This window comes from Gasterosteus aculeatus, chromosome 21, assembly GCF_964276395.1.
Source record: "Gasterosteus aculeatus chromosome 21, fGasAcu3.hap1.1, whole genome shotgun sequence".
Taxonomy (NCBI): Eukaryota; Metazoa; Chordata; class Actinopteri; order Perciformes; family Gasterosteidae; genus Gasterosteus; species Gasterosteus aculeatus.
The window spans coordinates 18,719,144-18,743,688 of record NC_135708.1 but is presented as its reverse complement, the minus strand read 5'-3'; the positions used below and the strand labels follow the sequence as shown (position 1 = coordinate 18,743,688).

The 24,545-nt window shown below is 48.2% G+C and overlaps 1 protein-coding gene across 3 annotated transcripts in view; it reads left to right on the top strand.

Annotated features, from left to right (window-relative positions):
• Positions 1-4,082: 4,082 nt before the first annotated feature.
• gpr158a (G protein-coupled receptor 158a) overlaps positions 4,083-24,545 on the top strand; it is a 42,750-nt gene continuing 22,287 nt past the window's right edge. The window contains exons 1-4 of one of the 3 annotated variants that reach the window (XM_040167068.2): positions 4,083-5,250; positions 10,728-10,833; positions 21,142-21,244; positions 22,945-23,171. In XM_040167068.2, the coding sequence (XP_040023002.2) occupies positions 4,412-5,250; positions 10,728-10,833; positions 21,142-21,244; positions 22,945-23,171 (1,275 nt within the window). In that variant the 5' untranslated portion in view covers positions 4,083-4,411. Of the gene's footprint in view, positions 5,251-10,727; positions 10,834-21,141; positions 21,249-22,944; positions 23,172-24,545 lie in introns of all 3 variants that reach the window. The other 2 variants (XM_040167067.2, XM_078096154.1) reach the window with 2 other exon arrangements.

Genomic DNA, 24,545 nt, shown 5'->3' with positions numbered 1-24,545 from the left:
CCTCACAGCCCTGAAGAGAAGTCGACATTAATCACAACTCCTCGCTTTGAATCGGCTCAATATTTCCCAATCACCCCTTTGACGCACTTGGGTTTCCATCCTCCCTCGATGACCGGTCGCTCTTCCTTTTGCCGCGCAGGAACACGCGTCACGCGGCGGAGGCCCCCGCCGTGCCGACGCGCTGCTGCGTCGCTCCTCGCCGGCGTGTCTGCGGTTTGTTTCGCTGGGAGCTTTTGGCCTCATGAAACAAGCTGCTCGGCAGGTGAGTGTGAGGAAAGAGTGCGATGTGAAAGGGAGAGCCAGCTGTTGCTCAGCACCTAGTGGCCCACGGATGAGCGAGCACGGATAATTGCAGGTACCAGCTTGTTTCCCCATCTCCTCAGCGTGAACCTGTGGCACGATGTAGAGGAGAGGAGGAAGAGAGAACGCGCTGGGGAGGAAGATCCGCTGAAGCGAGTTGATTTCGAGCTTCTGCTTCTTGGCGTCCTTCTTTTTTGTTTGTGGTTTTTATGAGGAGTGTTGGCCGTCACTTTGGTGTTTTCTGGGTTTTACTGTGAACGTGAAGACATGAAATATACTTAAATCATTTCTGCCAAGTTAGATTTATCTCATTCATCTAAAATTAAGTGGTATTAAATAGTATTAAAATGTAGGTACGCCCACTTTCTCCCGCTTGTTGTCGTGGTTACAACAGGGTTTGCAGCCAGTTTAATTTCTTCTCCTTGCACAGGTTGAAAGGACGGATCCATATTCTTTTATCTATTCTAGTGAGTTTCAAATTGCACATACACCTTTGCCCATAATCGAGAAGGCAGACGTGGCGTGAGAGCTGATAAGCATTGCGTGTGATTGCTCATGGGTGTGGCCCACGTCCCACGTCGGCGAATGCAGCTCACAAACCAGATCAGACAGTAAAGACTCTTCTTTGGTGGCTTTTCCAAACCTTTTCTTTCACTGGCAACGTGCGACGGGGATATTGTCATTTTAAATATACTGAATCAAAGACATCATTCAGTATGCATCATGCATGTTTTCCATCTCAAGGCTGCCAGGTTTCCAGAAAGCTACAAAAGACTTGACTTTAATGCCCTTAAAGGGAAATAAGGCCCTCCGCAAGTCTGGTCAATTGGTTTCGGTGGATCTGTTCCGTCCCGTGGCGCTTTGAATCCGTTCTATTTCAGAGGCTTCTCCCCTCCTGCCAAGAACAAAACCCACAGGGGGGGAACTGGGAATCTTTGGCTGCCTTGGCACTGAAAATCATCACACCAATAAATGCTGGCATGAAATACTGGCACCGAACGTGGGTTCTGAAGTAGAGGTAAAACACTCGCCCACCACTGCAGAGACCCTGACTCGAGTCCTTGACGGCGGCGCGTCCAGCTCACATCTTCTACAAGTCCCAATGTCAGAGGATGAAACGGATTCAAACACACTGTGATACACAGCACTCGGCTACGGCTCGTATTTGTATTTGTGCTACACGGCGTTTTACAACTTCTCAGTGTCGTTGACGATATCACAGGGTTTGTGACCTTATGACCTTTCCTCATGAAACTGCACGAGGAGTTTTCCGTTCTCAGATGTGATTTGGTTTTCCTCTGTGATCAGTGTTCTCTTCTTTCTCCCCGCCAACCCCCCCCCCCGATTTGCACCCCGACATCCCTCCGCGACGAAGAGGCGGGGACAAAAAGGAGCGCTCGCGTAGGCGTCAAACAGCCAGGAGATGATTGTTATTGGATTGAATTAGTTTGCATTGCGGAGGAGCCGCTGGCGCCCGTCTGCTGCCTACAGAGGGGAACAAAACCACCGACGGCTCCTGGAAGCGGCCACGCTTGACGGACGCCTCCGTCAGGAGGAGGAGGAGGAGGAGGAATCGATGACCTCGGCGGGGATCTGTGTGGAACGAGATGGGAGCGTGGGTCTCTGGGGGGAATCCTGGATTTGACGACCGACTGACGGGGGTCAACCGCCTGGGCTCGGGGGTGTGAGACTGGCCCTCAAGGACCACAAAAGGCCCCTTTTTATGACCTGAGAAGTGTGAACGCATCAGACATGTTGTATTTTAACGAGTGTTTAATCGTTGTGTGATCGTGAGGTACCTCGACAGTGTGTGATTGCTGCAGACATCAGATCCTCCACAGTAACAAAGTACAGCGTAAACCCCCCACCCCCCTATATTTTTCCATTCGGTAGTCATACATTTTAAATGCCACATTATTCAAAACTGAATGTAATTAAGCCGCTCCACAGTTTGATGTCGTACGTCTCCGACTGGCAGCACATTAACATTAAGAAGCCAGCGCGCATGCAGATGGTTCACACCTGGAAAGGAGGTGCCATGTCCACCTTCGTCACTGTCACCATCCCCGTGACTGATGTTCTGTGGTTCTTTCATTTCCATCTGTGCAGCATTAGGAAAGCACCAACATGGACAGAGAAAGACCAGCGGGAATCCAGTTTGGTTTAGGGAAGGAAAATGATTGGAATATAATATAGGGACGTAATTCTCATTTTGAGCAGATTAATGCTTCGGTTTACGCTCAATTTAATGGTTAAAATAAATATTTTCTGCAGAGAAATCCTTCCCGCTGGCTCTTCAACGGGAAAGACAAAGTATTTCATCCATGCTGCATCTAAGTAATGAACCCAGAGGCTCAAAGACGGCAATCCTACAGATATGAAAGACCGTTTTACTACTACGAGGACTCAAAAAGGCAGATTGACTCTGTTTAAAACCTCAAACACCTCTTCTCGCTGTGCGTCCACCGGTCATGACGTCCACGACGTCTTGGAGGTTGACTCTGGGCTCCGTCGCCCTCCGTCACGCCTGTCGTCCTCGCCCTCCACCCAGGACGAGATGCCTCTCGCCCACACGGCGTGACGTGACATGCCCTTACACCCAAGAAGGAGGGGGGGAGACAGGGAGGTGCAACCGTGGGGCTTGATAAGTTCAAGCCCCACGAGAGCGAGAGAGACTGATAGAACGGGAACAAAGACCCGACAGTGCCGCTTGCATCAGTTCATTACAGACAAGTAGAAAAGATTTCCATTTGTCTCCATTTTTCTTTTGCTGGATGACTGGATGAAAAAGTTCAGGGCTTTAGAAAGCAAAGCGTTACTAAAGTTTTATTTGCCAATTCGTAAGGCAGAATGTTTGAGTTGAAGCTGAGTGTGTTAGTTTGATCTCAACTTGCTTTTATGCACATGATCATGAAAACTTAATATTGTAGATAAATATAGACATTTCCATGAGAAGTATATGATCAGGGGTTTTCCCATGATGCGGCCATTGCCACCTTTCACCTTACAAACAATAAAATGTGGCCCCAACCATCAGCTTACTTATACTTTCTATCTTGTACTCTTTGGGCGAACAGTGCTGCGTAGAGCCGTATTTAATGGAAAGCGAGTACCGCTGAATGATACTGGTAATAATGGCCCCTGTAGGCTTTAAGTAGAGAATAAATATATCAGTAAAACATACATGAACAATAGATTGCATAACATCAAGTGTGCACAAATAGGTGGATACATCCACACATTATTCCCAGTGAATTTGGATTTCCAATATATGTCACAAATTGTTTTTTGCAAAGTAGATGTAATCTTACTGCTTTAAACAAACGACCCTGGAACGCTACGGGGAGAACAAATCTCTGCATCTTGACTCTAAATCAAGTGCTTCGGGCTGAAGTTGAAGCATCATGTTTTCAGCACCGGGACAGCTCCGCTTCTGGAGGGGGGCGTGGGGGGGGGCGTGGCTCCCACTCAATGCTCGCCGATGTCGGAAGAGGGCGGAGCGCGTCTTCGTCATCCAAGCGAGAAGCCCCCTGACTCGGTGCCTTCCTGAGGAAATATATAAACATCATAATAACCGGCCCACTCTCGGCCCCCGCCTCCCTCGTAGATTTGAGTCAGTCTGTGCAGCCCGCGCGCAAAGGGAGGACGTCCACCGCACAGCACAGCCAAGCAGAGAGGGAGAGAGAGAGAGAGAGAGAGAGGCTATAGGGGGAGGAGGAGGGGGGGCAGCTGCAAGCGGATGCTCAACATCAACAAGCGGTATGAGGCATCGGTACGGAAGAAGACGGGATTGAGCGAGGCCAGAGACGGAGGTTTCTTCAGGTTTCCTCCTCCTCCTCCTCCGCTGCTTTCACGGATTCCAGCATCAGAGGCGTGGAGCGCGCAGGAACACCACAAGTGGCGAAGCGATGCTTTAGCGGAGCAATTTCTTAGTTTTAAAAAACAAAAAAAAAACATTTTTTTTATTCTTTTCTCCAGCTCGGCCGCCCATCGACCACCGTAATTCCGATCGGCACCCCCCCCCCCCCCTCCAGCCCTCCTGCAGCCCCCCCCCCTCTCCCCCTGAAACATCTGCGGTCGCTTTTTTTGATGAGAGTCATCTCTGGGGGAGATGGCTGTTTTCCGGCTGTCGCTGCTGCTGCAGGTGGGGTTCGTGATCGGTTCGAACCCCGCCCACGCGCAATGGTCAGCGCGCGGGGAAGGAGACGCCGGCGCGCGGGGTCTGATCCGCGGCGCGCCTGAGCACCCTCCCGGGGAGACGGCGAGGGGGACGCAGGAGCGCCTCCCCCGGGTGGTCACGGCTTTTCTGCACACGGGGGACTCGACCACCCTGGAGCACGCCAACTGCTCGCGGAGGTACGAGCTCACCTCTCTGCGCGGGGGTCCGCGAGGCACCCCGCATCCCTCCGTGAGCGGCGTGCTGGACGCGGTGCTGCACGCCACGAACTTCCTCAACGTGATCCTGCAAGCCAACAGGTCCAGGGAGCAGAGCCTCCGGCGCGACATCGAGTGGTACCATGCCTTGGTCCGCAGCGTGCTGGAGGGCGACCCCAGGATCCACCGGGCGGTCGTGGCTTTCAGCCCGGAATCCTCCGCGGCGGGGGGCCCCTCGGTGCTTCTCCAAGCCACCAGGGCCAGCGGGGAGATCGTCCTCCAGGACCTCTCCGGCGCGGCGCACCTCCACCTGCACAACCGCACGGCGGACACGGAGTGGTACCACGCGGTCAGAGAGAGGAAGAAGCCCGGCTCCCATAAGAGGGTGCTGATCCGAGACCCCGCGTCACCCGACGCTTCTTCCAGAAGACGGGAGAGTTTTATCCCGGACAAGACGCACGTCAAGTGGTCCGTGCCCTACCTGGAGTGTGAAAATGGGAATTTTGTCCCCCGCTGGCTTCTGACCTTATCGGCTGCCTTCTACGGCCTGAAGCCCAACCTGGCTCCGGAGTTCAGGTAGGAACCAGGAACAGTAAAAATCCTCCTTTCCTTGTGTTATAAGATGCGTGTGAGACAGAATCATGCAGGTGAGTCCCCCCAACCATCCAGAGGAACACTGGCCTCCCCCTGTTTAAAGCGAGTAGGTGGGGGTGTGGGGTGTGGGGGTCCTCCAGTCTGACGGGCTGCTAAAAATAACCCTGATGTTACTGGATGCAGCAGTGGTGGAAACCTCTGGCTACAGGTCCATAATTCAGAATACCTCTCAGCTGCATGCCTCACTACTCAGGAAAGTGGCACGGCAGATGCCGTGATGAAGCGTGTTTGGGTGTCCTGAAGCCACCCGTGTAACGTGCCACGTTCGTGCCCCCCCCCCTCCCACGCCGGTAAGCGTTGAAGCTCCACGTCTGATCCAACGTCCTTCCTGATGAATACTGAATCCAGGTCGCGAGTTGTGTTCGCTCGGCCTCCGGTCGGTCTTTAATTGATACACTTGAGTCGCTCACTGGCATTTACGGATCGCAACCGAGTCCAAACCCGCGGCGATGGCAGGCGGCTGTGGCAGCTACCTGGGGGAGAGCGAAGGCGCTCAGGTGCAGCTTCTCCGCGTGAGTGTACTGAGACCATCAGAAGACAGAACGCCGGGTTTATTTGTGCAGCTAAATTCTTTCACATTTGCTTTGATTTCCCCAATTAATTGTGCTGGCGATGCTTTTCTTTCATGGCCAAAGAAACCGTTTTGTCGTCCACCCCCCCTTCTTCCTCCCATCTTTTGTGGCCTCCACTGGATCAAAGGAAAGGGGGGGCTTGTGTGGGCAATTGGTATTGTTTAACGTCCCCGGAGAGGGTTCCATTCAGCCGCAATATAGAGAAATGCCCCGCTGCGCTTCAAAGAGCGCGAGAGCAACGTCCACTCATGAATATGTTTTCTTCACGCGGGGGGGTAGGGAGTCAAAGCAATCAAAGGAAGAAGACGTTTCAGCATTATTCATTCCAATAGATCATGACACCTCGTAGCATCAAGGAGACCAGGGCAAGTTCTTAACAGAGTACATTCAACGTTTCTCTCCCGTCTTAGCACTTCAAGCTAAGCTATGCTAACAGGAATGTATCGTTCACGCTATTTCAGTCACTCATCAGAAGGGAATCTCAATGTATCACATTGTACGTGCTTTTTGTAGGTTTCGCAAAGGAAGTAAAACATACACCAGAAGCTCCACGAAGGTCAATCACGACATCATACACAACCATGAATATATAAATATGTTTGTATAGATATGGAGCTACCACCAGCATCCAGGTAGCTTAGCATAAAGACGGCTCATTCTTATGTTCACCAAAGAAAACAACAATATTTTATATGCTATTTTGGCCGATAGATCCCCCGTGTTGTGTCGGTTTTCATATTTTAACAAAATATAACAACAAACCAGCGTTTTTTACGACCGTCGGCCATCTTTCAGAAGCACGCCGCTCATCCTCCCCTTCACCTCGCTGCCTAATAAGAAACTGGAGAGGAGGTGAATACACAATCAATACAACAATGAATTAATAATGGAAGATGTAGAACATCAACCCTGCATCTTGATTCAACCCTTCTACCGCTTCAGTCCACTTCCTGCTCGGGGTGACGGTGTGAGGAACAAGGGACTTGTTTTTATGCGTTTGGCGGAGGGAAATACATAGTGTGTGGACATCTGCTCGCCATGGATCGGCCCGTTCGTTTGCGTGAAGGCGCAAGAAGTCGCACCTCTCGCTCTTGGGCTCCTCTCTTCTTGTCCGCGTCAACGGGGTTGAGACGTTCCTCCTTCCGACCAAAGAAAAGCAACTAGTTTGTACCGACAGGCAAAGTGGGAACGCACAGAAGAGGAAACTCACCTTTCTCAAACGCGCGGCTTAATTGCTTTGAGGCTCAAGTTCAAGCCGACGAGTTGAGACTTAAAAGTAAAAGAAGAGAATTTCTCCAAAGGCCAAATAGGTTCTAATTAGAAGGCAGCTTAGCGCCCAGTTTTGCAGCATGAGCAGCTCAAGTGTGGACATCCTGATTGCTGCGGGACGCCGACACAGCGGGAGGCCTCGAGCTTCAGGAGGCAAGCATCCGTTTCCATGAAGCCCATCCAGAAGCCGAATGGCAGGAAACCCCACAACGCCCGAGGCCGAACAGCATAATACACGACGGTGAGCTGAGGTGAACGAGAGAGCAGGAGAGGAGAAATACAACTGCGTTCAAGAAGGGAAGTGAGCTGAGGGCTTCTTACTCGATGAAGATGAGCGCTGAGATCATGGGTTCGCCGGCGAGTGAGACCTGGAGCAAGCGGGGGGGGGGGGGGGGGTTGAAGATCCCGAGGTGCTCCTTCCCCCGCCGCTGACGTCACTGGGACTCCGCTGCTCGGCGAGGCAGCCTGTCGGTGCGGCGCCCTCGGCCGCTAAATGTCAACGCCGCGGAAAATCCAACCAGCGGCCTCTCCGCCTCGCTGGGAGGAGACACTGTTTGCCTAATTATACTGCTGAGTAAGGGATAATCTCAGTGATTTTTATACGATTATAGTCATGTCATTCGGTCGCCTCTACAAGGATTTAAATCTTTAATATCATCACTGGATGTTTATCCTTAGCTAATCTTTAGTGCAGATTATAAGGGACTCATCGGATTGGACTACAGAGTGTTTGGTTCGGTGGGGAAAGTGATACAGCTACTTTCAGGTTGGGGATTTGTCTTTTGTGAGATGGCTTCAAAATCAAGTAAAAGTCTCATTACGAATATATAGGAGAACAGTTACAAGGGAGGTGGAACACATTAGAAAAGAAGACAAGTTCAACACTATTTGGCAGGTTTAAGACATTTTTTCTTTTGTTTTTTACTATAGTATTTCCACAGAGCGATCATAAGTGTTTAAAGTTTAAAGGCAGAATGTAGATTTGTAAAAAAAAACATTTTAGAACATTATGGGACGATGAGGCTTAAAATACCAAAGATAAAAGGCTTCTATTAAAAGCCACAATTACATCAGAAGGAAAACGTTTCAATTGTCACCGACTACATTGAAACTGTCAGGTCTTCTTTTGTCAAACGGCAGCGACTTCAGAAGAGTTCCCTCTAATGACTTCAGCGTCCATAGGTCCGTTGTTAGCATCAGCTCGCCCTGTCGGCTTAATGCGCCGCCATCATCTTCCTCCGCGCTGGTTGTTTAGCTGCGCTCCTCTGAGAGGACGGCGGCGCGCCCCGGCGCCGTCCTCTTCGCCGTCCCGGCCCGTCGACCCCACCAAGGATGGGGGGGATAAAAGGAGGGAGCACTCTCTCCATTATCTGCCGCTCTCTGCGATGATCCCGTCTTCATCCCCGAGGGCCTCGGCGGCCACCGTGAGGCTTCTGCTTCACTTATCTTATCTCCCGCACTTCGGCTGGTAGTTGGAAGCGGAAGATGTTGTGAGTGAAAATAAAGAAATAACTAACCTGTTTTATTCTTTTTGTAAGACTAATGTTTGACCTGCCCAGAGAAACGCACATTTACACGGCTCCCTGCTTGATTTGGGGCTCTTTCCCCTTAACTTTCATTACATGCGGGAGAATTGAAACGGAGGTGATTCCTCAGCAAAACAAGCAGCGTTGCAGAAGGGAGGGAGGGAGGGGGGGAGGGAGGCGGGGTGGGGGGGCGGGAGGGAGGGAGGGGGGGAGGGAGGCGGGAGGGAGGGAGGGGGGGCGAGGTCAGTTCAGCCCAAGGCAGGACTGGAGCAGCGGTTATTAATAACAGCAGCACAGGCGGGGAGGGCGTTGCACTCGGCTGGTGTCCGCTGGGAGCCGGTTACCTGGAATCGGCTCTTACACCTGGAGAGTGCCGCACCAGCACTGTGTGTGTGTGTGTGAGTGTGTGTGTGTGTGAGAGTGTTGTTCATACGTGAGAGCTATAAACGGGCCGACGACTGATGGTACTCGAGCCTCAGCGGTCGATCGGAGAGAGAAAAGCGGGCAACGTGGCCGAGACATTTACACGAGCAAAGATTGAGTATCAGTGAACCTTTTTAAAAAATTTGATTGGATTTTTGGGAATCTGAAATCACGGCAGGTGTTGAAACCTCTGATTCCACCCGTTTATTTCTTTAGTTTTCATTATTTTAAGATGACGTATAGGTCACAAGGTCGCGTCTGTTTCAAATGTGAGTGATGTGGTGGTACTGTGGGACAAAGCCATAGCACTGTTGCTATGGTTACCTGGATTAGAGTTACCCGGATCCCGCCTGGAACAATATCTATGGCGTCTCGTGATGCAGTTCAAACACCTGACAGCCAATCAGAGACAAGAGTTTTCCATTTTGATAATAACAAAATATCCATTCTGTTTCAGTGTCCCAGTAACTACAGTATATCTGTATATAATATATATATATATATGTAAGCCTGTGATTACGGTAAATAATCCCACCTGTGTGGTTTTGTCCCCTATATGACATGTTGAGACGTCCTGATCTCGATCAGCAGGCGGCTTTAAACTGTCCGTCCCCGTTTCGCCGCTTTCTGCCGTCTCCTCTTTCCAATTACAGAAAAGGCGGAACTCTCTCCTCCCAAAAGTGTCAAAACACTGACAACACGCTCTGCCGCTTTCTGCCCAGCGTGATGTTCGTCTGAGTTACCGCGAGGGCTTGAGGCGTAACTATGGAAACCAGATCGGAGCCGTAGACGGGACAAGGTGTTAACATCCCTCAGTGTGACATCAGCGTTGTCTTTTTTTTTGTCGGTATTCCCTCCTGCGGTTGCATTTGCTAAGAGGGAGAACACTAAATTAAAATGTTTGAATTCACTTGGAGAATCCATCCGCTGTGAGTTAGTTGGCGTCGTGAAGTTGACTTTGACTTCTCAGTTACACCTGCTGTTGCTGCTTTTGATCCAGATGGTTCTTTACTGACGCCGCTTTGAGCTGCGCTTTTGATTATGGTCCAATCCTGGAGATATTGTAATTTTAAGTCGGCACATTGACGCCGGGCTTTGGACTTTCATACCGATCCACCCGTCCGTCGTTTCATTTGGTGATTTCTTTTGAATCTTGTTTCTCATTTAGTTTAAATGGCTCGCATGTGTAGCGCATACCGTCAGATAGCAAAGACGTACACGGAGGGGCGCCGACCTCCGGGTGCTGACCTCCGGGTGCTGACCTTCTCTTCGCAGGGCGTTAAGCAGCTAACTAAGTGTGGAGCTCCTGCGCGAAATCGACCGACGAAGCCGTTCATGTCGAGTCTTTTGTCGTGTTTAGAGATCTATTGACGGCCCATCGCCGTCCACGCGGGCCTCAGCTGAGCAGAAGGGATTCCCAATTCCCAAAAGCACATTTGTCATTTGCATTGTAACCTTTTATGTTCGTTGTGTGGTCGGAGAAAAGTAATCCATAGTTAACCATTCCATAGTGTCCACAGTGCCATCGAGTCAGTTATCTGCTGCTATAACAAATTGGCCACATGATAAGTATGCTATATAATGTGTGTCCTGTCCTCCCGTCTCGCAGGGGCGTGGTGCGAGTGGACATTAATCTGCAGGATGTTGATATCGACCAGTGCTCCGCTGACGGATGGTTCGCCGGGACGCATCGATGCAACCTGACCACGATGGAGGTGAGTGTGCCCAGCGTGCGCGTTAGACAGAAGATTGATTCGCTCTGGAAAAAGTGAGGCGCGACGCGCTAAATGGATCCGACTCTCCTTCAAAGTTACGGGTAAAACCCCTTAACCAAACAACGGAGGCTGCACGTTAAAATGTCTGTTTGAAAACACCTGCTTTTCGGATTACGAAATCCGTCTGATTTATTTACAGATCCATGTCCTTGCATTTGTGTGTTCACGTGAAAGAAATATACACGCGATAAACTGTGATATGTCTGTTGAAGCTTGAGAGTCAGTTAACCTGGATGAAAACATGCTCTGCCCAGGCAGAGGGAAAACAAATAGCCCGACCATTTTTTATCTTGTAGAAAAATGTCCCCTCTGAAGGCCTGGAACATGTAGGCGGAGAGGAAAACCTGTGCTCTGCTATTTTCATCCATCCTCATCCTCCATTTCAAATTGGAAAGCTGTCATTAATGTTTTTTTAATTTTCATCAATGCGAGAGAAAATAGGTAGGATCCAATTAGCAACTCATTCAGGGATTAAACTGTAGTTTAGTGTCATTGTGCATCATGCAGAATGACAGAAAGTTCATTTAATACACAAAGCAAAAAAAAAAAGTGCGTATACTTTTGGTGTGCAACAGCAGCAACGCAACTATTCTCTGGATGTTAGTATGTTAGTGTAGAAATATGGATTGTATCCGCTTTTATCGATGTGTACTCCCAGAAAATATACTTATTTAAATGCGTAAACAGGAGAGAGAAACCCGGCTCTCCACTTTCCAGTTGGCGCCACGCGCCACTAAAGCTGTGTGATTCAATCACGGTTCATTAATCCTGCCGACCTGCTCTCGCGGTGACCTTTTGTTTGCCGTTTCGGCGGCGGCGAGCCGTGCAGTCGATGCCTCTCACCTGCCGGTTCAGCCTCATCATTAAGAGCAGTAGATCTTTGACGAGCCTCCTTCATAATGCATGTGATGTAATGGATCGGCCCTCTTTGAATAATTAATCCCTCTCTTTGTCTGAGTACTTCCACCTTTCCGTGGACAGTCGATGGCGGAGAACGTGTGTGTTTGTGTGTGTGTGTTTGTGTGGGCGTTGGGGGCCTACCGGGAGAGAAATTCATTGTTACTGCTATATAATTTAGCTGGGTTTGCAAAACACTGATCTGTGTGTGCTTACGCTGCAGAAGTGTGTCGGCGGCCGACTCACTTGCGGCTGAATAATGAAAGCTGGCGTGGACATTATGAAGCCTAACACCCGGCTTCCTGCTCCTAAAGGACACGGCCAGGTAAATCAGAGGGGACGTGGGAGGCGGGAGCCTTTCCTGCTATGAATAGAAGGCACGACGGCGGTGTAATCAAGTCTTGTGGGGCGGCGGTATAATGCGATGAAAACACGCTTTGTGAGGGATGGCCCGTATCTGCTCAACAGGGATTCGTTTTGGTTTTATTGCTGTGTTTCCTTGCCTCCTCGCGCAGGTCTTGTGCATGTGCAGCGCGTTGTCGTCTAATGGGTTTCTTTGGGGCCGTTTGAGTAAAAAAGACAATCACTTCAGGCGGCGATAGATCCACGTTAGGAGTATTTTCTTTGTTTTATTGGAAACAAAGCTGCCGGTTGAGTCGGTGTTGGAGCAGTTTATTTACTAAAGTGTTTCATCGATGTAGTCACATCCACCCTCCCTCCCCCCCACCCACCCATGCCCTTTACTACCACCCACAGGCCCTCGCATTCAGATTTGTCCTTTACGTCTCTGAATTCCTTTCATCACCCGGCTGTTGTTGTTCTGCTTCTTAGCACCAAGTGCCACCATTCCAGCAATTGAATTTGAATATAATGCAGTGGCTCCATCCAGCCACCTGCCCCCCCCCCCCCCCCCCCCCCCCCTCGCACAGACAGACACACACACACACACAGACAACCACACATTCTGCCTCTCAAGCTGCTGTTTGCCCAGCCAAGTATCAAATGGAGTCGGATGCTGTGGAGGATTCACCAGGTAGGAGAAACAAAATGAGGTTCGGACTGTTGACAAGGAAAACACAATAAACCCGACAGTGTCAGAAGCTTTTGGTTTATTTGAAGGCAGTGCTATTTTTTTTTTTAAATCCTAGGGATGCCTACCGCACCGAGGGATTTCGTCTTATTTTTGAACAGTGGTGTCACAGTTAAGCAGAAAAATCAAATTCGGGATGTCAGAGGTAATGGCTATGAGAACCTTCTATATTAAGTATTTCAGTTATGAGAAAGAGAGAAAGTGTCGGTGGCGGATCGTTTTACCACAACGTGCTTCTGTTGCTCACAAGCTTGAGACAGATAGATGGAGAGGACAAACATGACTGAATGAAACAGCATATATAACTTTACTTTATAGTTAAAACAAACAATATACCGTTACGATATTGTTTTCAGTAGCCCCTGTATTCATTCAAATGCATTCATATTAGAGAATCCTGCACATTCTAGAAAATCAAGCAAGGTATGCCGACGCTGCTGTCATGGACAATATAATATATATAATCAATCAATTTGAGAGCAGACCACTCAAGAGCTAAAACTGTATTTTCCTTGATTAAGGACAGAGCAGCTCTGATAAATGCCAATCATGACGAAGCCGGATAGATCATTTTGAAGACTTTCTAACTGCGATTTTGACTTTGCTTCCTGTTCAAATAGGTGAGCGCGTGCTTCCCACCTCACTAATGGCACTTCCATTAGTGGGAGTCTCAGACTCCGCCCCCCACCCCAAAGGGGGTGACCTTTGCGTACGAGAACACGGCTGATTACGGTGATGCATGTTTCAATCAATTAGCTTTGTTGCTCGAAAACAAGTGGCGGGGGCCCCCGGGGCCGCGGCGCGTGACCTGAAAGAACGGTTCAGCCGAGTCCGAGTCCACGCTGCTTCTCGTCCACGGCGGCCATGGAGGTTTAGACACTGGGAACGGAAAAAAAGCAATGTTGCTGACATAATGCCTGGATCTGAAAAACTCAATACATAGATTTAGCCAGACCTGATTTGTGGTCTCTGAAGTCTGGCGTGAAACGGTTTTCAGCACTGGTATACCAGTGAGGTAACTACAGTCGACCCCTTTATATCTCTGCAGCTATTTGATGGATTGCCTGGTTTTTGCAGACGTTTGTGGTCTCCAGAGGATGAAACCTTGGGTCTCGTGAGACCCCATGAGGGTATAAAGTGATTGGCTGGAAAAACATCTTTTCCCTTTTCAGATGAATTACAACATCTTTGGTGATAACCTGAATTCTATCAAGAGACATGGTGAGGGGTAACATCACTGATTCAAACTCTTGCTGATACTTTGGAGATTTCACTCATTCCAGCACGAATGATTTGCAACCCAGGTCTGTCTTTCCACCTCTCCTTGCCGCTTGTTCTTTCGCTGTACAGCTGAAGTGGATCTTCCATCTCCTTCTAGTGAAATCACGGTTACATCTTGACCTTGGTTTCACAAGGTCGCCCCGGCCCAGCCGGCTATCATCTCAATCACACGCTGATTTCCTCCGCTGCGCTCCTCGTGCTGCTGAATTAATAACACCATCAGTGTCAACACGACTGCTGCTCCCCTCCTGCTTTGTCTGCTCTCACCTTCTGTCGCTCCCGTTTCTGCAAACAGAACCGTGAACACAGCGCGCACTTGTAGTTCTCCCTTGTAAAGACGTTATATATTGACCTACATTCTCTCCCTGGAGGCTTTTTCTCAAGTCCCAACCAGGAGCACGGTATAATGAATAATAGAGAGGCACCGGTCGCCATTTCCTTTTGCCCATTAGGATTTTTTTCAAAGTCTGACCTTCTGATTTTCTTTGTAGGAGATGACACAGCGAGGCTATAGCAAACCTTTTTACAACTTTATTGGGATTGTTCGATATACTGATGTAATTCTTGACCGCTGGAGCTATAGTATCAGTTAAACAGGTCATAATTACTTTTTATATTATTATAACTGAATTATTAATTTTCCTTCCAAAATCTACTACTACTACTACAAGATCAGAGGCATCATGCAAACCAATGCAATCTCTCTTAGCTTTAGCTGTTAGCTGCTTTATGAGCATTAGTTGCTATCTCTGTTATGAGTATTAGCTGTTAGCTGCTTTATGAGCATTAACTGTTAGCTCTGTTAAGAGTATTAGCTGTTAGCTGGGTTATGAGCCTTAGCTGTTAGCTGCTTGATGAGCATTAGCTGTTAGCTCTGTTAAGAGTATTAGCTGTTAGCTGCGTTATGATCATTAGCTGTTAGCTTCTTTAAAAGCATTAGCTGCTATCTCTGTTATGAGCATTAGCTGTTGGCTGCGTTATGAGCATTAGCTGCTATCTCTGATATGAGCATTAGCTGTTAGCTGCGTTATGAGCATTAGCTGTTAGCTTCTTTATAAGCATTAGCTGCTATCTCTATTATGAGCATTAGCTGTTAGCTGCGTTATGAACATTAGCTGCTATCTCTGTTATGAGCATTAGCTGTTAGCTGCGTTATGAGCATTAGCGGTACACTTTCTCTATAAGTGAGATTTGAACCAAACTGAAGCGTTTGTAGCTGTAGATGGATTTAAAACCCGGACAGTGACCATTCCTGTCATCTATTGTTTCTGTGATTTAACGTTACATCTAATGGGTCACGTTCCGTAATCTTTACCTACAGATGTCTATGAATTACAAGGACTAAACAAAGGCCACGCATTGTATTGGCAGCTATCGTAAAAGTCCTTTATTTGGTCAGGAACGGCTCCACGAAAACACTCATGTCCGGGATCACAGCACAACGGAGTAATGGACAGTTTGCATTTGCAAAGAGACAATTGTACTGGTTAGTTCATTGTTTTGAATTGATGAGATTCATTTAAAATACTTGGAAACCGACTGAAATGTATTCATCAGTCTTGTGTCTACAAATGAAGATCCTCTCAAAAACCTCATTTGCATGCAAAGGTTTTAGGGCCTCTGCATAATGAGTTGTCTTTTAGTCAGAAACCAAATAGAAATTCCTCTTGCTGGACGTAAATCAAACTGCGGGTTTTCTGCATTTTGTTCTCGTAAGAACCTTGACTATGTTAACCGGCGCGTTACTTCAGAGTAGTGATGTATCCCAGAACACATACTGCAGCACGAATCCAGCTGCGTACCCCGAGATAAAAATAGTGTGTCTTGGGAGTTCCCCTGCATTTAGAAAACACGGCGTCGCAGCGGGGCAGGGATTCCCTCAAGGGAAGAGTATTAGTAGTTTCACACCATGGCCGCTGCCCTTTCAACCCTGCTGATCCCCTTTCACAAATTTCAGCCATTGAGCTCCAGCACTATTCGGCTATTACAGTACGTTCAGGAGCCCATAAATAGGGTAGTTGCTAGTTATTCAGAGTTGATAAGTGCTTGATAATAAGGACAAAGAATAATGCTTTGCACCATGTTCACCCTTCAATATGAGCTACTGCTGCAGCCGGGTGAATTATGCAGCACTGCATTAGGTCACAGAGCCACATTAGACTATTCAAAGCCTCGTAGATGAGGAGGATCCTTCATATAAACGGGAGCCAGTGAAGTGCGATCCAGACCGGGGTGATGTGAGGCCTCGTTGAGTTTTATTATATGCATATTTTTGGTCGGGTATTAACTGGGTGACAGGCTTCTTGGTTTTGGCTGCGACAAAGATAATTACAGTAGTCCAAGGGAGAGGATACAAAATCACGGAAAACCCATTTACAACTGCTGGGAAGATGAATAAATATTAGAGACCGGGACCTTAAATTACAATCCATTCCAAAGACTTGGAAATAGGAAAAAGGCAAAACGAGTTGAAGTCCCACATTGGACGTGCATGAGATGCTGCGTGTCTCCTTGGAGATGAAAACGTCGAGGTTGGAGGGCCGTTGGCCGTAACGCGGCGGGACGAGGGATCACAGGATCATTTCGGGTTTTAACTCACTCTCTTTAACCCCCCCGGGGGCCCTCAGCAGTGCAGCACTTCTTTAACCACTGTCCCTCTAATTGGCTCCGTGGATAATGCTGGAACTTTGAATTCACACGGAAGCACTTTGAAGACTGGAGTACACTCGCCCCCGGGCGCCGTCGTACATTCGCCGCCGCCGACACCGCAAAACAGAGACAGAAAGCAAACACTCAGTCCGGGGAGGATTGGAGAAAAAAAAAAAAGCGGAATGGAGAGGTAACATTTGTCTATGGACCCATGAGATGGATGTGAAGTGAGTACAGCTGTATGGTAACAGGCTGTTAGCGAGAGAGGGGGACTCTGAGAAAAATATTTTATATACCAGGTGCTTCCCTCTCTTACAGTTAGGGTTGAACTTGTTGTACAACCAGAACTCTGCCCTGAGCTTCAATAAATGAAAAAAAATCTGCATTTTTCATCACTTACGTAATTCCGTGCATGGCTAAGCGAGAGGACCCAGATGTCCATCTCTTCCCTGGCACCCTCTGCTCCTCCTTCCCGTTTGGGGATGTACAATCCCTCCGGTGTGCTCGGGTCCTCCTCCCAACGGGGGAGTCCCTCCACAGGGAGGCATCGAGGACGACACGATGCTCCTGACATTTGGGTTCCTTTCAACGTGAAAGATCGAAACTCCTTTACGCAGAGCGGTCTTGCGGTCAGCGCTTGAGGACGGTTGAGTGGACGGCAGCGATTCGTGCCCGTTGTCCCCAGATACTTATTGATGTCCGAAAAATGTGCACGGCCTGTAGCCAGAGGAGGCACGTCTGTTTGCATCACTGCAAGTCGGCACAGCCAACATTCCTGTGCATTGGAACGCACCCGGGTGACTTTGTGGCTTGCGTAAGATGTGAGCGCGATGATGACAGCAGCGTCCCAGTGGTGTCTGCTGTCTGTTTACCGAGTCTCAGTCTGATGCCAGCGCTAAGCTCCCTCTAGGCCCGAGTGTTTATCTCGCTGCTGTTAAAGCCTCTGGTCTTTGGACCGCACCCAAAAGAAACGAGGCCCCGTCACCGTCCGGGGCGACTCGCCCCCCGGCTAACTTCCCCCGCTTGACCTCGTTTAGAGGCCCGGAGAGGCACAGAGACACAGCCAGCCAGCTCCCCAGCAGCGGCACTCTGTGAGTCCCAGTTGGACTGACGCACAGGCTTGAGACTGTGGTCAGAGCCACGTCAAGTGCCAAATTACTTCCTGGCCCGGCCTCTGCCCAACAGCGACAGCATCTCTCTCTTTCTGTAGCTTTTGCTCTCTCGTTTAACGAGCTCCACAGAAGCAAAAGTTCACTTAACATGGACCGACTCATCGCGAGCGTGTGACTATTCTCCACATCTTTTGATCTATTAGAGAACAGACGCCGTATAATTTCCCCCGTGCCGTGTACGGCACATACGTGCCAGCTCGGTAACAACTGTACTGCATGAGCAGAGTCAAGTCTTGTCTTTCGAAACCTCCTTCATGTGCATCTGATCGTTCAGTCCGTAATTATTGGATGATGAGCTTTCCTCGGGGTTTACGTTGTGCTCTGTAGGATTGTTGCAAATATCTACAGAGGCCTATTAGTGGTTGATTTGGCAGCGTGCGATAGACCGGGAGAGCGTGGGTCCTCGGCAGGCCTTAATTAGCAGATTTGAGCAACTTCCTGGTTTCCTGGTCAGGTGGAAGACAACTGGCCTCTGCATTAATTAGTGCTGTACTCTTGGAGCTGGGTTTTATTCCCCCGCTGTGTGTTTGTGTACATTTGCATGCAGGGAGTGGAATGCGATGCCGTGCAGAGGATATGCATTTACAGAGAATGTATAGTCTTTGGTTTTCACTCTTCACTGTCTTTTTAGCACCAGTATGGATCACGCTGAAGTGCGCTTGAAACAAACATTGTTCACCCACGTCGTGTTAGAAAATGTCGGGTTTTTACGGCATGATTGATTGATTTCCTCCCGCGCCGATATTGTCCCGTTTCACTGATCGAAGGGAACAGAACGCTGGAGGCACGAGCGCGTGAGAGGACCCAGGACTCTTTGTGAAAGGGATCATTTCCCTTGTTGTGTGAGCGGCAGCAAAGTGCTGACAAATCCACGCACTGCAGTCCTCCCATCCAGAGGAGATGAGTGGGGTCGAGGTCAGAGCCGGACGGTCATGTTCTCCCACGTCAAACTTGGAGAACCATTTCTCCGGGGACCCGGATTTGTGTCCGGCCCACTAGAGCAATCTCAGGGGTCATGAGGTAATTTAGCTTCAGTTGACGACCAGAGTCAGTAGAGAAATTGTTCTCATTTACACTGAGGCACTTTAATACCAGACAAGATTAAATAAGGATGCTAGTAAGTATTAGAAGATATTTACAAGAGCACAACATTGTTTGTGCTGCCTCTTTAGGTTTCCTCTTAAAATGAAACCAGATTAATGCATTTGGCTTTAAAATTGAACCGAATTACAGTAAACTATGGGACTTTAGGGCATTTCGTATCGCTTCTGTTGATTGCCTCATACGGGTTTGATTGATATTAGATTGATTCCAGCTCTGTTTGGAAGAAACTGCACCCGAGCCGGAGAGTGAGAGATTAAACGGAGGCAGAATGTGTGCTGAGTCTATTTTTGTTTCCCTTCTATCAAACCACGCTGGCATGACAGCGTGACGCACACCCATAAAAAGGCTCTGGCGGTCACACACACATGTCGCCATGGCAATTAGTATGTCAGAGTGCACGGGATTGACAGCTGCCACAGCTGGTATGTAAACAGCGAGCGGGGGTGGAGGGGTACCGGGGGGGGGGGGGACAACGCTGGCTGTCAGTCTGTGTCTCATGAATAATTAAAGGTTCGGGTCATATTTACTTGTCTCAGCAATAACAGGTAGCTGACGGGAATAAAAGCACTCAAACAGTTATAACTCAAAGTTACTTTTAATATTTATTGTATCCGTAGCGGATCAAACACAGAGATTCTGTACAGTAGACTACATATATATATATATATATATATATATATATATATATATATATATATATTTATGTATTTATATTTATACTGTGAGCTGCTCGCTTTGAATAGAACATCCTCAAACATAATTAATAGCAAATGTCGTGCAAATAAAAGTAGGTCGCTGCTACGTGGGCTCTGTTTGGAAAACTAAAACAGGATGATGCCTTATGATGGATGAGTCTGGGGTTTAATTTAGTAATTGAGTATTCTTCCAAATATTCTTGAATAACTCTTCATGAAGGACAAATAGTAAATATAACTGATTAACTGATTTGATCTATATCATTTCAAACTAATTCTGTGAAGCTTCCATCACAATTACCCAGAACCATTATTATAGAACCGTTGTTTTTTAACTGTGTAAACCCAAATATGTTTAAATGAACTGTGACGTATGTGTCAGAGAAAAGCAGAAAATCACCATATTACGGAAGCTGGATCGACAGCACATTAAAATGGTTTCTGTTCACTAATGAACTCTTTCAATCCATTCAGCTTCCTCGTCGTCGCATACGAAACATTTTTGTCGGCCGAGGACCGTTTCTTGTAAATAAACAAAGTTCTGTGTACAAAAAGCTTTGTTTGTATCCTTCAGGCTTTAACGGATTCTCTAAAAGCATTTAACTCATAATATAACATTCCCCAAACTAATAAAAAAACAGCATTCGGATTTGCATCATTCACACATTTTCTTTTCCTGCTTTTTAACTCATCAATAAAATAATGCGTCGCATCACGTGCAGGTTTCTATCATCAAATCGGGGCCCCGCTTACGAAAACATCGCACCCTTTAAGACGCCTCCTCATATTATCACGGATTTCCATTTGAGTGCTCGATATTTTGGAAACGGTGGTCCTGGAATAGAAATCCTCTTAACGCCATGAGGTCGCTCTCAAGGTCTTTCTCTCACACCTGCGAGGCCACATGATCGTTTTCTTTCTTTGTCGTCTTTAACCGTCAGAGAAGAGAAGGATGCAGTCGAAGCCGCTACAAAATGTCTTTTCATCCATCCGGCAAACTGAAAACAACATCGGCATCAATCTGAAGTCAGGTTTCTGTCAACCTTTCTCGCGTGAATTCATCCGAATGAACAACAGAAGAACGCTGGTACCTTAAAGGATACGCGGGGACCCAAATGTATTCTCACCAGAACTATAATTACCGCTTCTCCTTCAAACATGCAAATAAGTCTGTTCTTCGTTTATGCGTTTTAATTATATCTTGTAAATTTGGCCCTCGAGGCCTCTCAGTCTGCTTCCTGTCAGCCTCTCAATCCAGACACGTCTTATTGAGACTTCACACACAGTGAATAACCAGACCTCTGTGTGTGTGTGTGTGTGTGTGTGTGTGGCTGATGTGTGTTTTTCTGTGTCTTGGCAGTGCGTGCCGCTCCACGGTCACGGCTTTGTCTTGGACAAATACTCGTGCCGCTGCAGGGCGGGATTCTACCACCCCAACCGAGTGGCCCTCAACAGCTTCACAGGTGAGTCGGGCACCCGCCCATCACCTGTTCCAATGGGTGCAGGTCACTTTTTAACACGTCAGAAAGGCAAATTAAAGCATGCTACGCTCGAGGTATTGGTATTTGGGCCTTTTACCGTTAAGGTACAAAGTGTAGAATACGAGCCGTCAGAGCAAACTGTCAATTGATCAGCTGACGGCTTGAGTTTGTCCCTGCGTGGGACATGATACATCACATTGTCCTTTCTCATAATGAAAATCTCACAGCAACGGTGACGTTGCCACCTAGTTTCCATCTTTTTTCGTCTGAATCGTCACATGTCATTTTGAACGAGATGTTCCATTGATGGTTGAGCGAGTCAAAGGAAAGTGCACCTTCAGATGTGTCCTCATGTAACGTCTTCGCCGCAAGACCGCGGTGATGAAAGAGCGCCGTGCTACTGACCTGTCCGAGGGCGAGAACCCCCCCCCCTTCCCCGGTACCTGGGGATGCTAATCAGGTTCACGGTGGGAAATCTCTTTTTAATGGCAGTTACTTCTGCTGTGAGTTAATTAAAAAAAAAAGGCTTTTGCAGACTCAGGACCCCGGTGGTTTTCCAGCTGCTGCGTCATCTCAAACCAATCTCATCCCACGCAAAACTCGTACAGCGTGTTCCTCAATATTACCTCCTTTTCCCCTCCCCTGTCTTAATGCCCACTTTGATAACCATAAAACATTTTCCCGTCATAGAAAAAAAAAAGGCTCTCTGCTTCTTCCTAGTTTTGAACACCAATTTGACTTTTGATGACGTTTTGATGACACGGGGACGTCCTCAACACAGAGAACTGCTTTTTGTCTCCCGGTGGCCGAGCCTCGGTTCCCTCGGACCGCCGGTCAACCCGCTGAGGAGGCGCTGAAGGACGTGACTCATTTCCACGGAGACGGAGTCACAGCTCTGATGAATAGCCCCGTTTCCTTTTTTAAAGACAACATCCCTGAAAATCTCTGAGACGACGGCTGCTTCCAATAAAGCCTCCGTGTGAGTCTCCTTATCTGGCCAACCATACGGGCGTTTACCAATAACTAGTCCCGCCTGGTTCTCACCTTAGTTAACCCCAAGCTTCCACTGGTTTATACCTCAGACTCTTCAACACACGCACTTTTATATGATCTTTTATTGCGGTTTGAGCCGCTCCGTCCTGAGACTCCCCGGTCGTCCTCGTCGGGGATTAAGTGACTCGGGTTCCGGCGCGTCTCCGTGGACTTTTTTCCGAGGAAGCCTTTCAGCCCTGAAGGATCCGCAACGAGGTGCCGCGGTGTTGACTTTTCCTGTTTGCGTGGTACGGATCCGTCTCCCTCGCGTTGACACAATGTCGATGAATCCTTGTAAGGTCAGAGAGGGACAAGAATATATATATATAATCACAGAAGCCCTTCATCTCCTTTATCTTTTAATAATGGTCCCACGTCCAGAGGAGAACTCAATAACACGGGAAACCTACGGAAATGCTACGTTGTTGCTACACAATCTGCGTCCAACCTCTTTATGTGCGTGACAACACTTATTAGTGCTCATGTGAATTGGGTTTCATGGAATTGCTTCATGCAGAAAAACACAGATGACAATAACAACGTTTAGAAAAAAAGCTTTTAGAATTTATGATCTTGACCGTTGTTTCTGTACGAGATGGCGGGACCGGGGTCGCTGAACTCTCTGCATCTTGTTTTTTTCGGGGGGACAGGGACGGGCAGGAAGGGGAAAGCCAGGGACAGCGGCCCCAACGCGGACGAGGGGTCCTCCAGCGACTGCCTGCCGTGCCGGCAGGGCTGCGCCTACTGCCGGGACGAGACCCCCTGCGTGGCGCCGGAGGACGGCGCCCTGCGCCTGGCCGTGGTCTCCGTCCAGTGCCTCTGCGTGCTGCTGGTCTTCGTCGCCATGGTGCTCGTCTACCACTTTCGCAGGAACAAGGTGCAGCTTTTTTATTTCGTATTGTTACACCGCTTAAATCGTCGAGGTGGTTCACGAGGATCTCCTGCAGCGCGCGAGGGATTCACACATTCAGGCCGCGACTGCAACATCACGTCCGTTAGGCGCTTGATGTTTGCCGGGCCGCGTGGTCATCAAAGCCGCTTGGATCAATAAGGCGGCGAATGTGCCCACCGGTCGCCACCACGAGGCTTAGAAATCATTTCAAACAGATCAACTCGTCAGCGCCTTCTACGTATACCACCTAATAATTCACAATGAATTTAACTGCTACTTTTAATACAAGTAATACGGTGATGAAGAGCACCAACGTAGACTAATATTATGCGTAGAAAGATGAGTGACAGGCCTTTTAATGTAGTTTCATCTGATACGTTTGACTAATATCTGTCGAACTGCTGAGCTCAGTTTAAATGACAGTGTTTTAGAGTAAACCTCTGACCCAGCCGGCGGACTCCTCTGAGCCTCCAGCTGTTGCTCTCGATGAATCGTCTCAATTAAAATCCGAGCGGATTTGCCACAGTGCCGACTGGCCGCTTTCTCGCTCGCTCTCACCTGGAGTCTCCCAGCTTCACGTCAGCCGCGGTCCAACAAAAGGTCGCTCCCGTTAAATAATGCAGATGAAAGGGTGAGATACTCCAGGGCTTTGTCATCATTTAAGCGCCACGTATGTAATCCCCTTACTTCTTATCATGCAGAGTTTAAGAGCTTAGTTTCTAAGCTTCTCACACAAAGTTTTTCATAAACAAATGAGTTCATTTGGCTTTGGGATGTGAACGGATGTGAAGCAGGATAAGCAGTGAAAGGCTTTGAATGGTGTGTTTTTAAGCCAGTGGCCCGGTTGTCCTGCGCTCTTTGAAAGCCCCCTCGGGCACCTTTCTCGGTTCCTGGGACGATATTTTGCTAAATATCGTACTCAATAGGAGCACAGAAAGAGGCTGAAGTGGTGAAGCCTTCTATAAAAAAAAGTCCTTGAGGCGGAAGCTTTCAATGTGCTTTGTTCTCTCGGCACCAACAAAGAAGAAAGCGCCACTCCGCTTTTAAATCCTCCAGGAATATCATGATATCCGGCTGTTTTAACTTGTTTAGACCTGCTGCAACATGAGGGGAATTTTAAAAGAGTTATATTCCCCACTCTGCTATATCCCTTTTTTTAGAGAAGAAGAAAACAATTGTGAACCTTATAATTCTGTTATTTTGGACATAAAAATAAAGATTTCTTGCCATTTTAAATATAATGCTGCTGAACTAGCATGAGCATTTAGCGTTTAGGGTGGTGGAGACCAAAACAAAGCGAAAGCACAGTCAAAAACACAACTCCGAAAGTGGCCAAACATCTGTTTGTGTCGGTTTAAG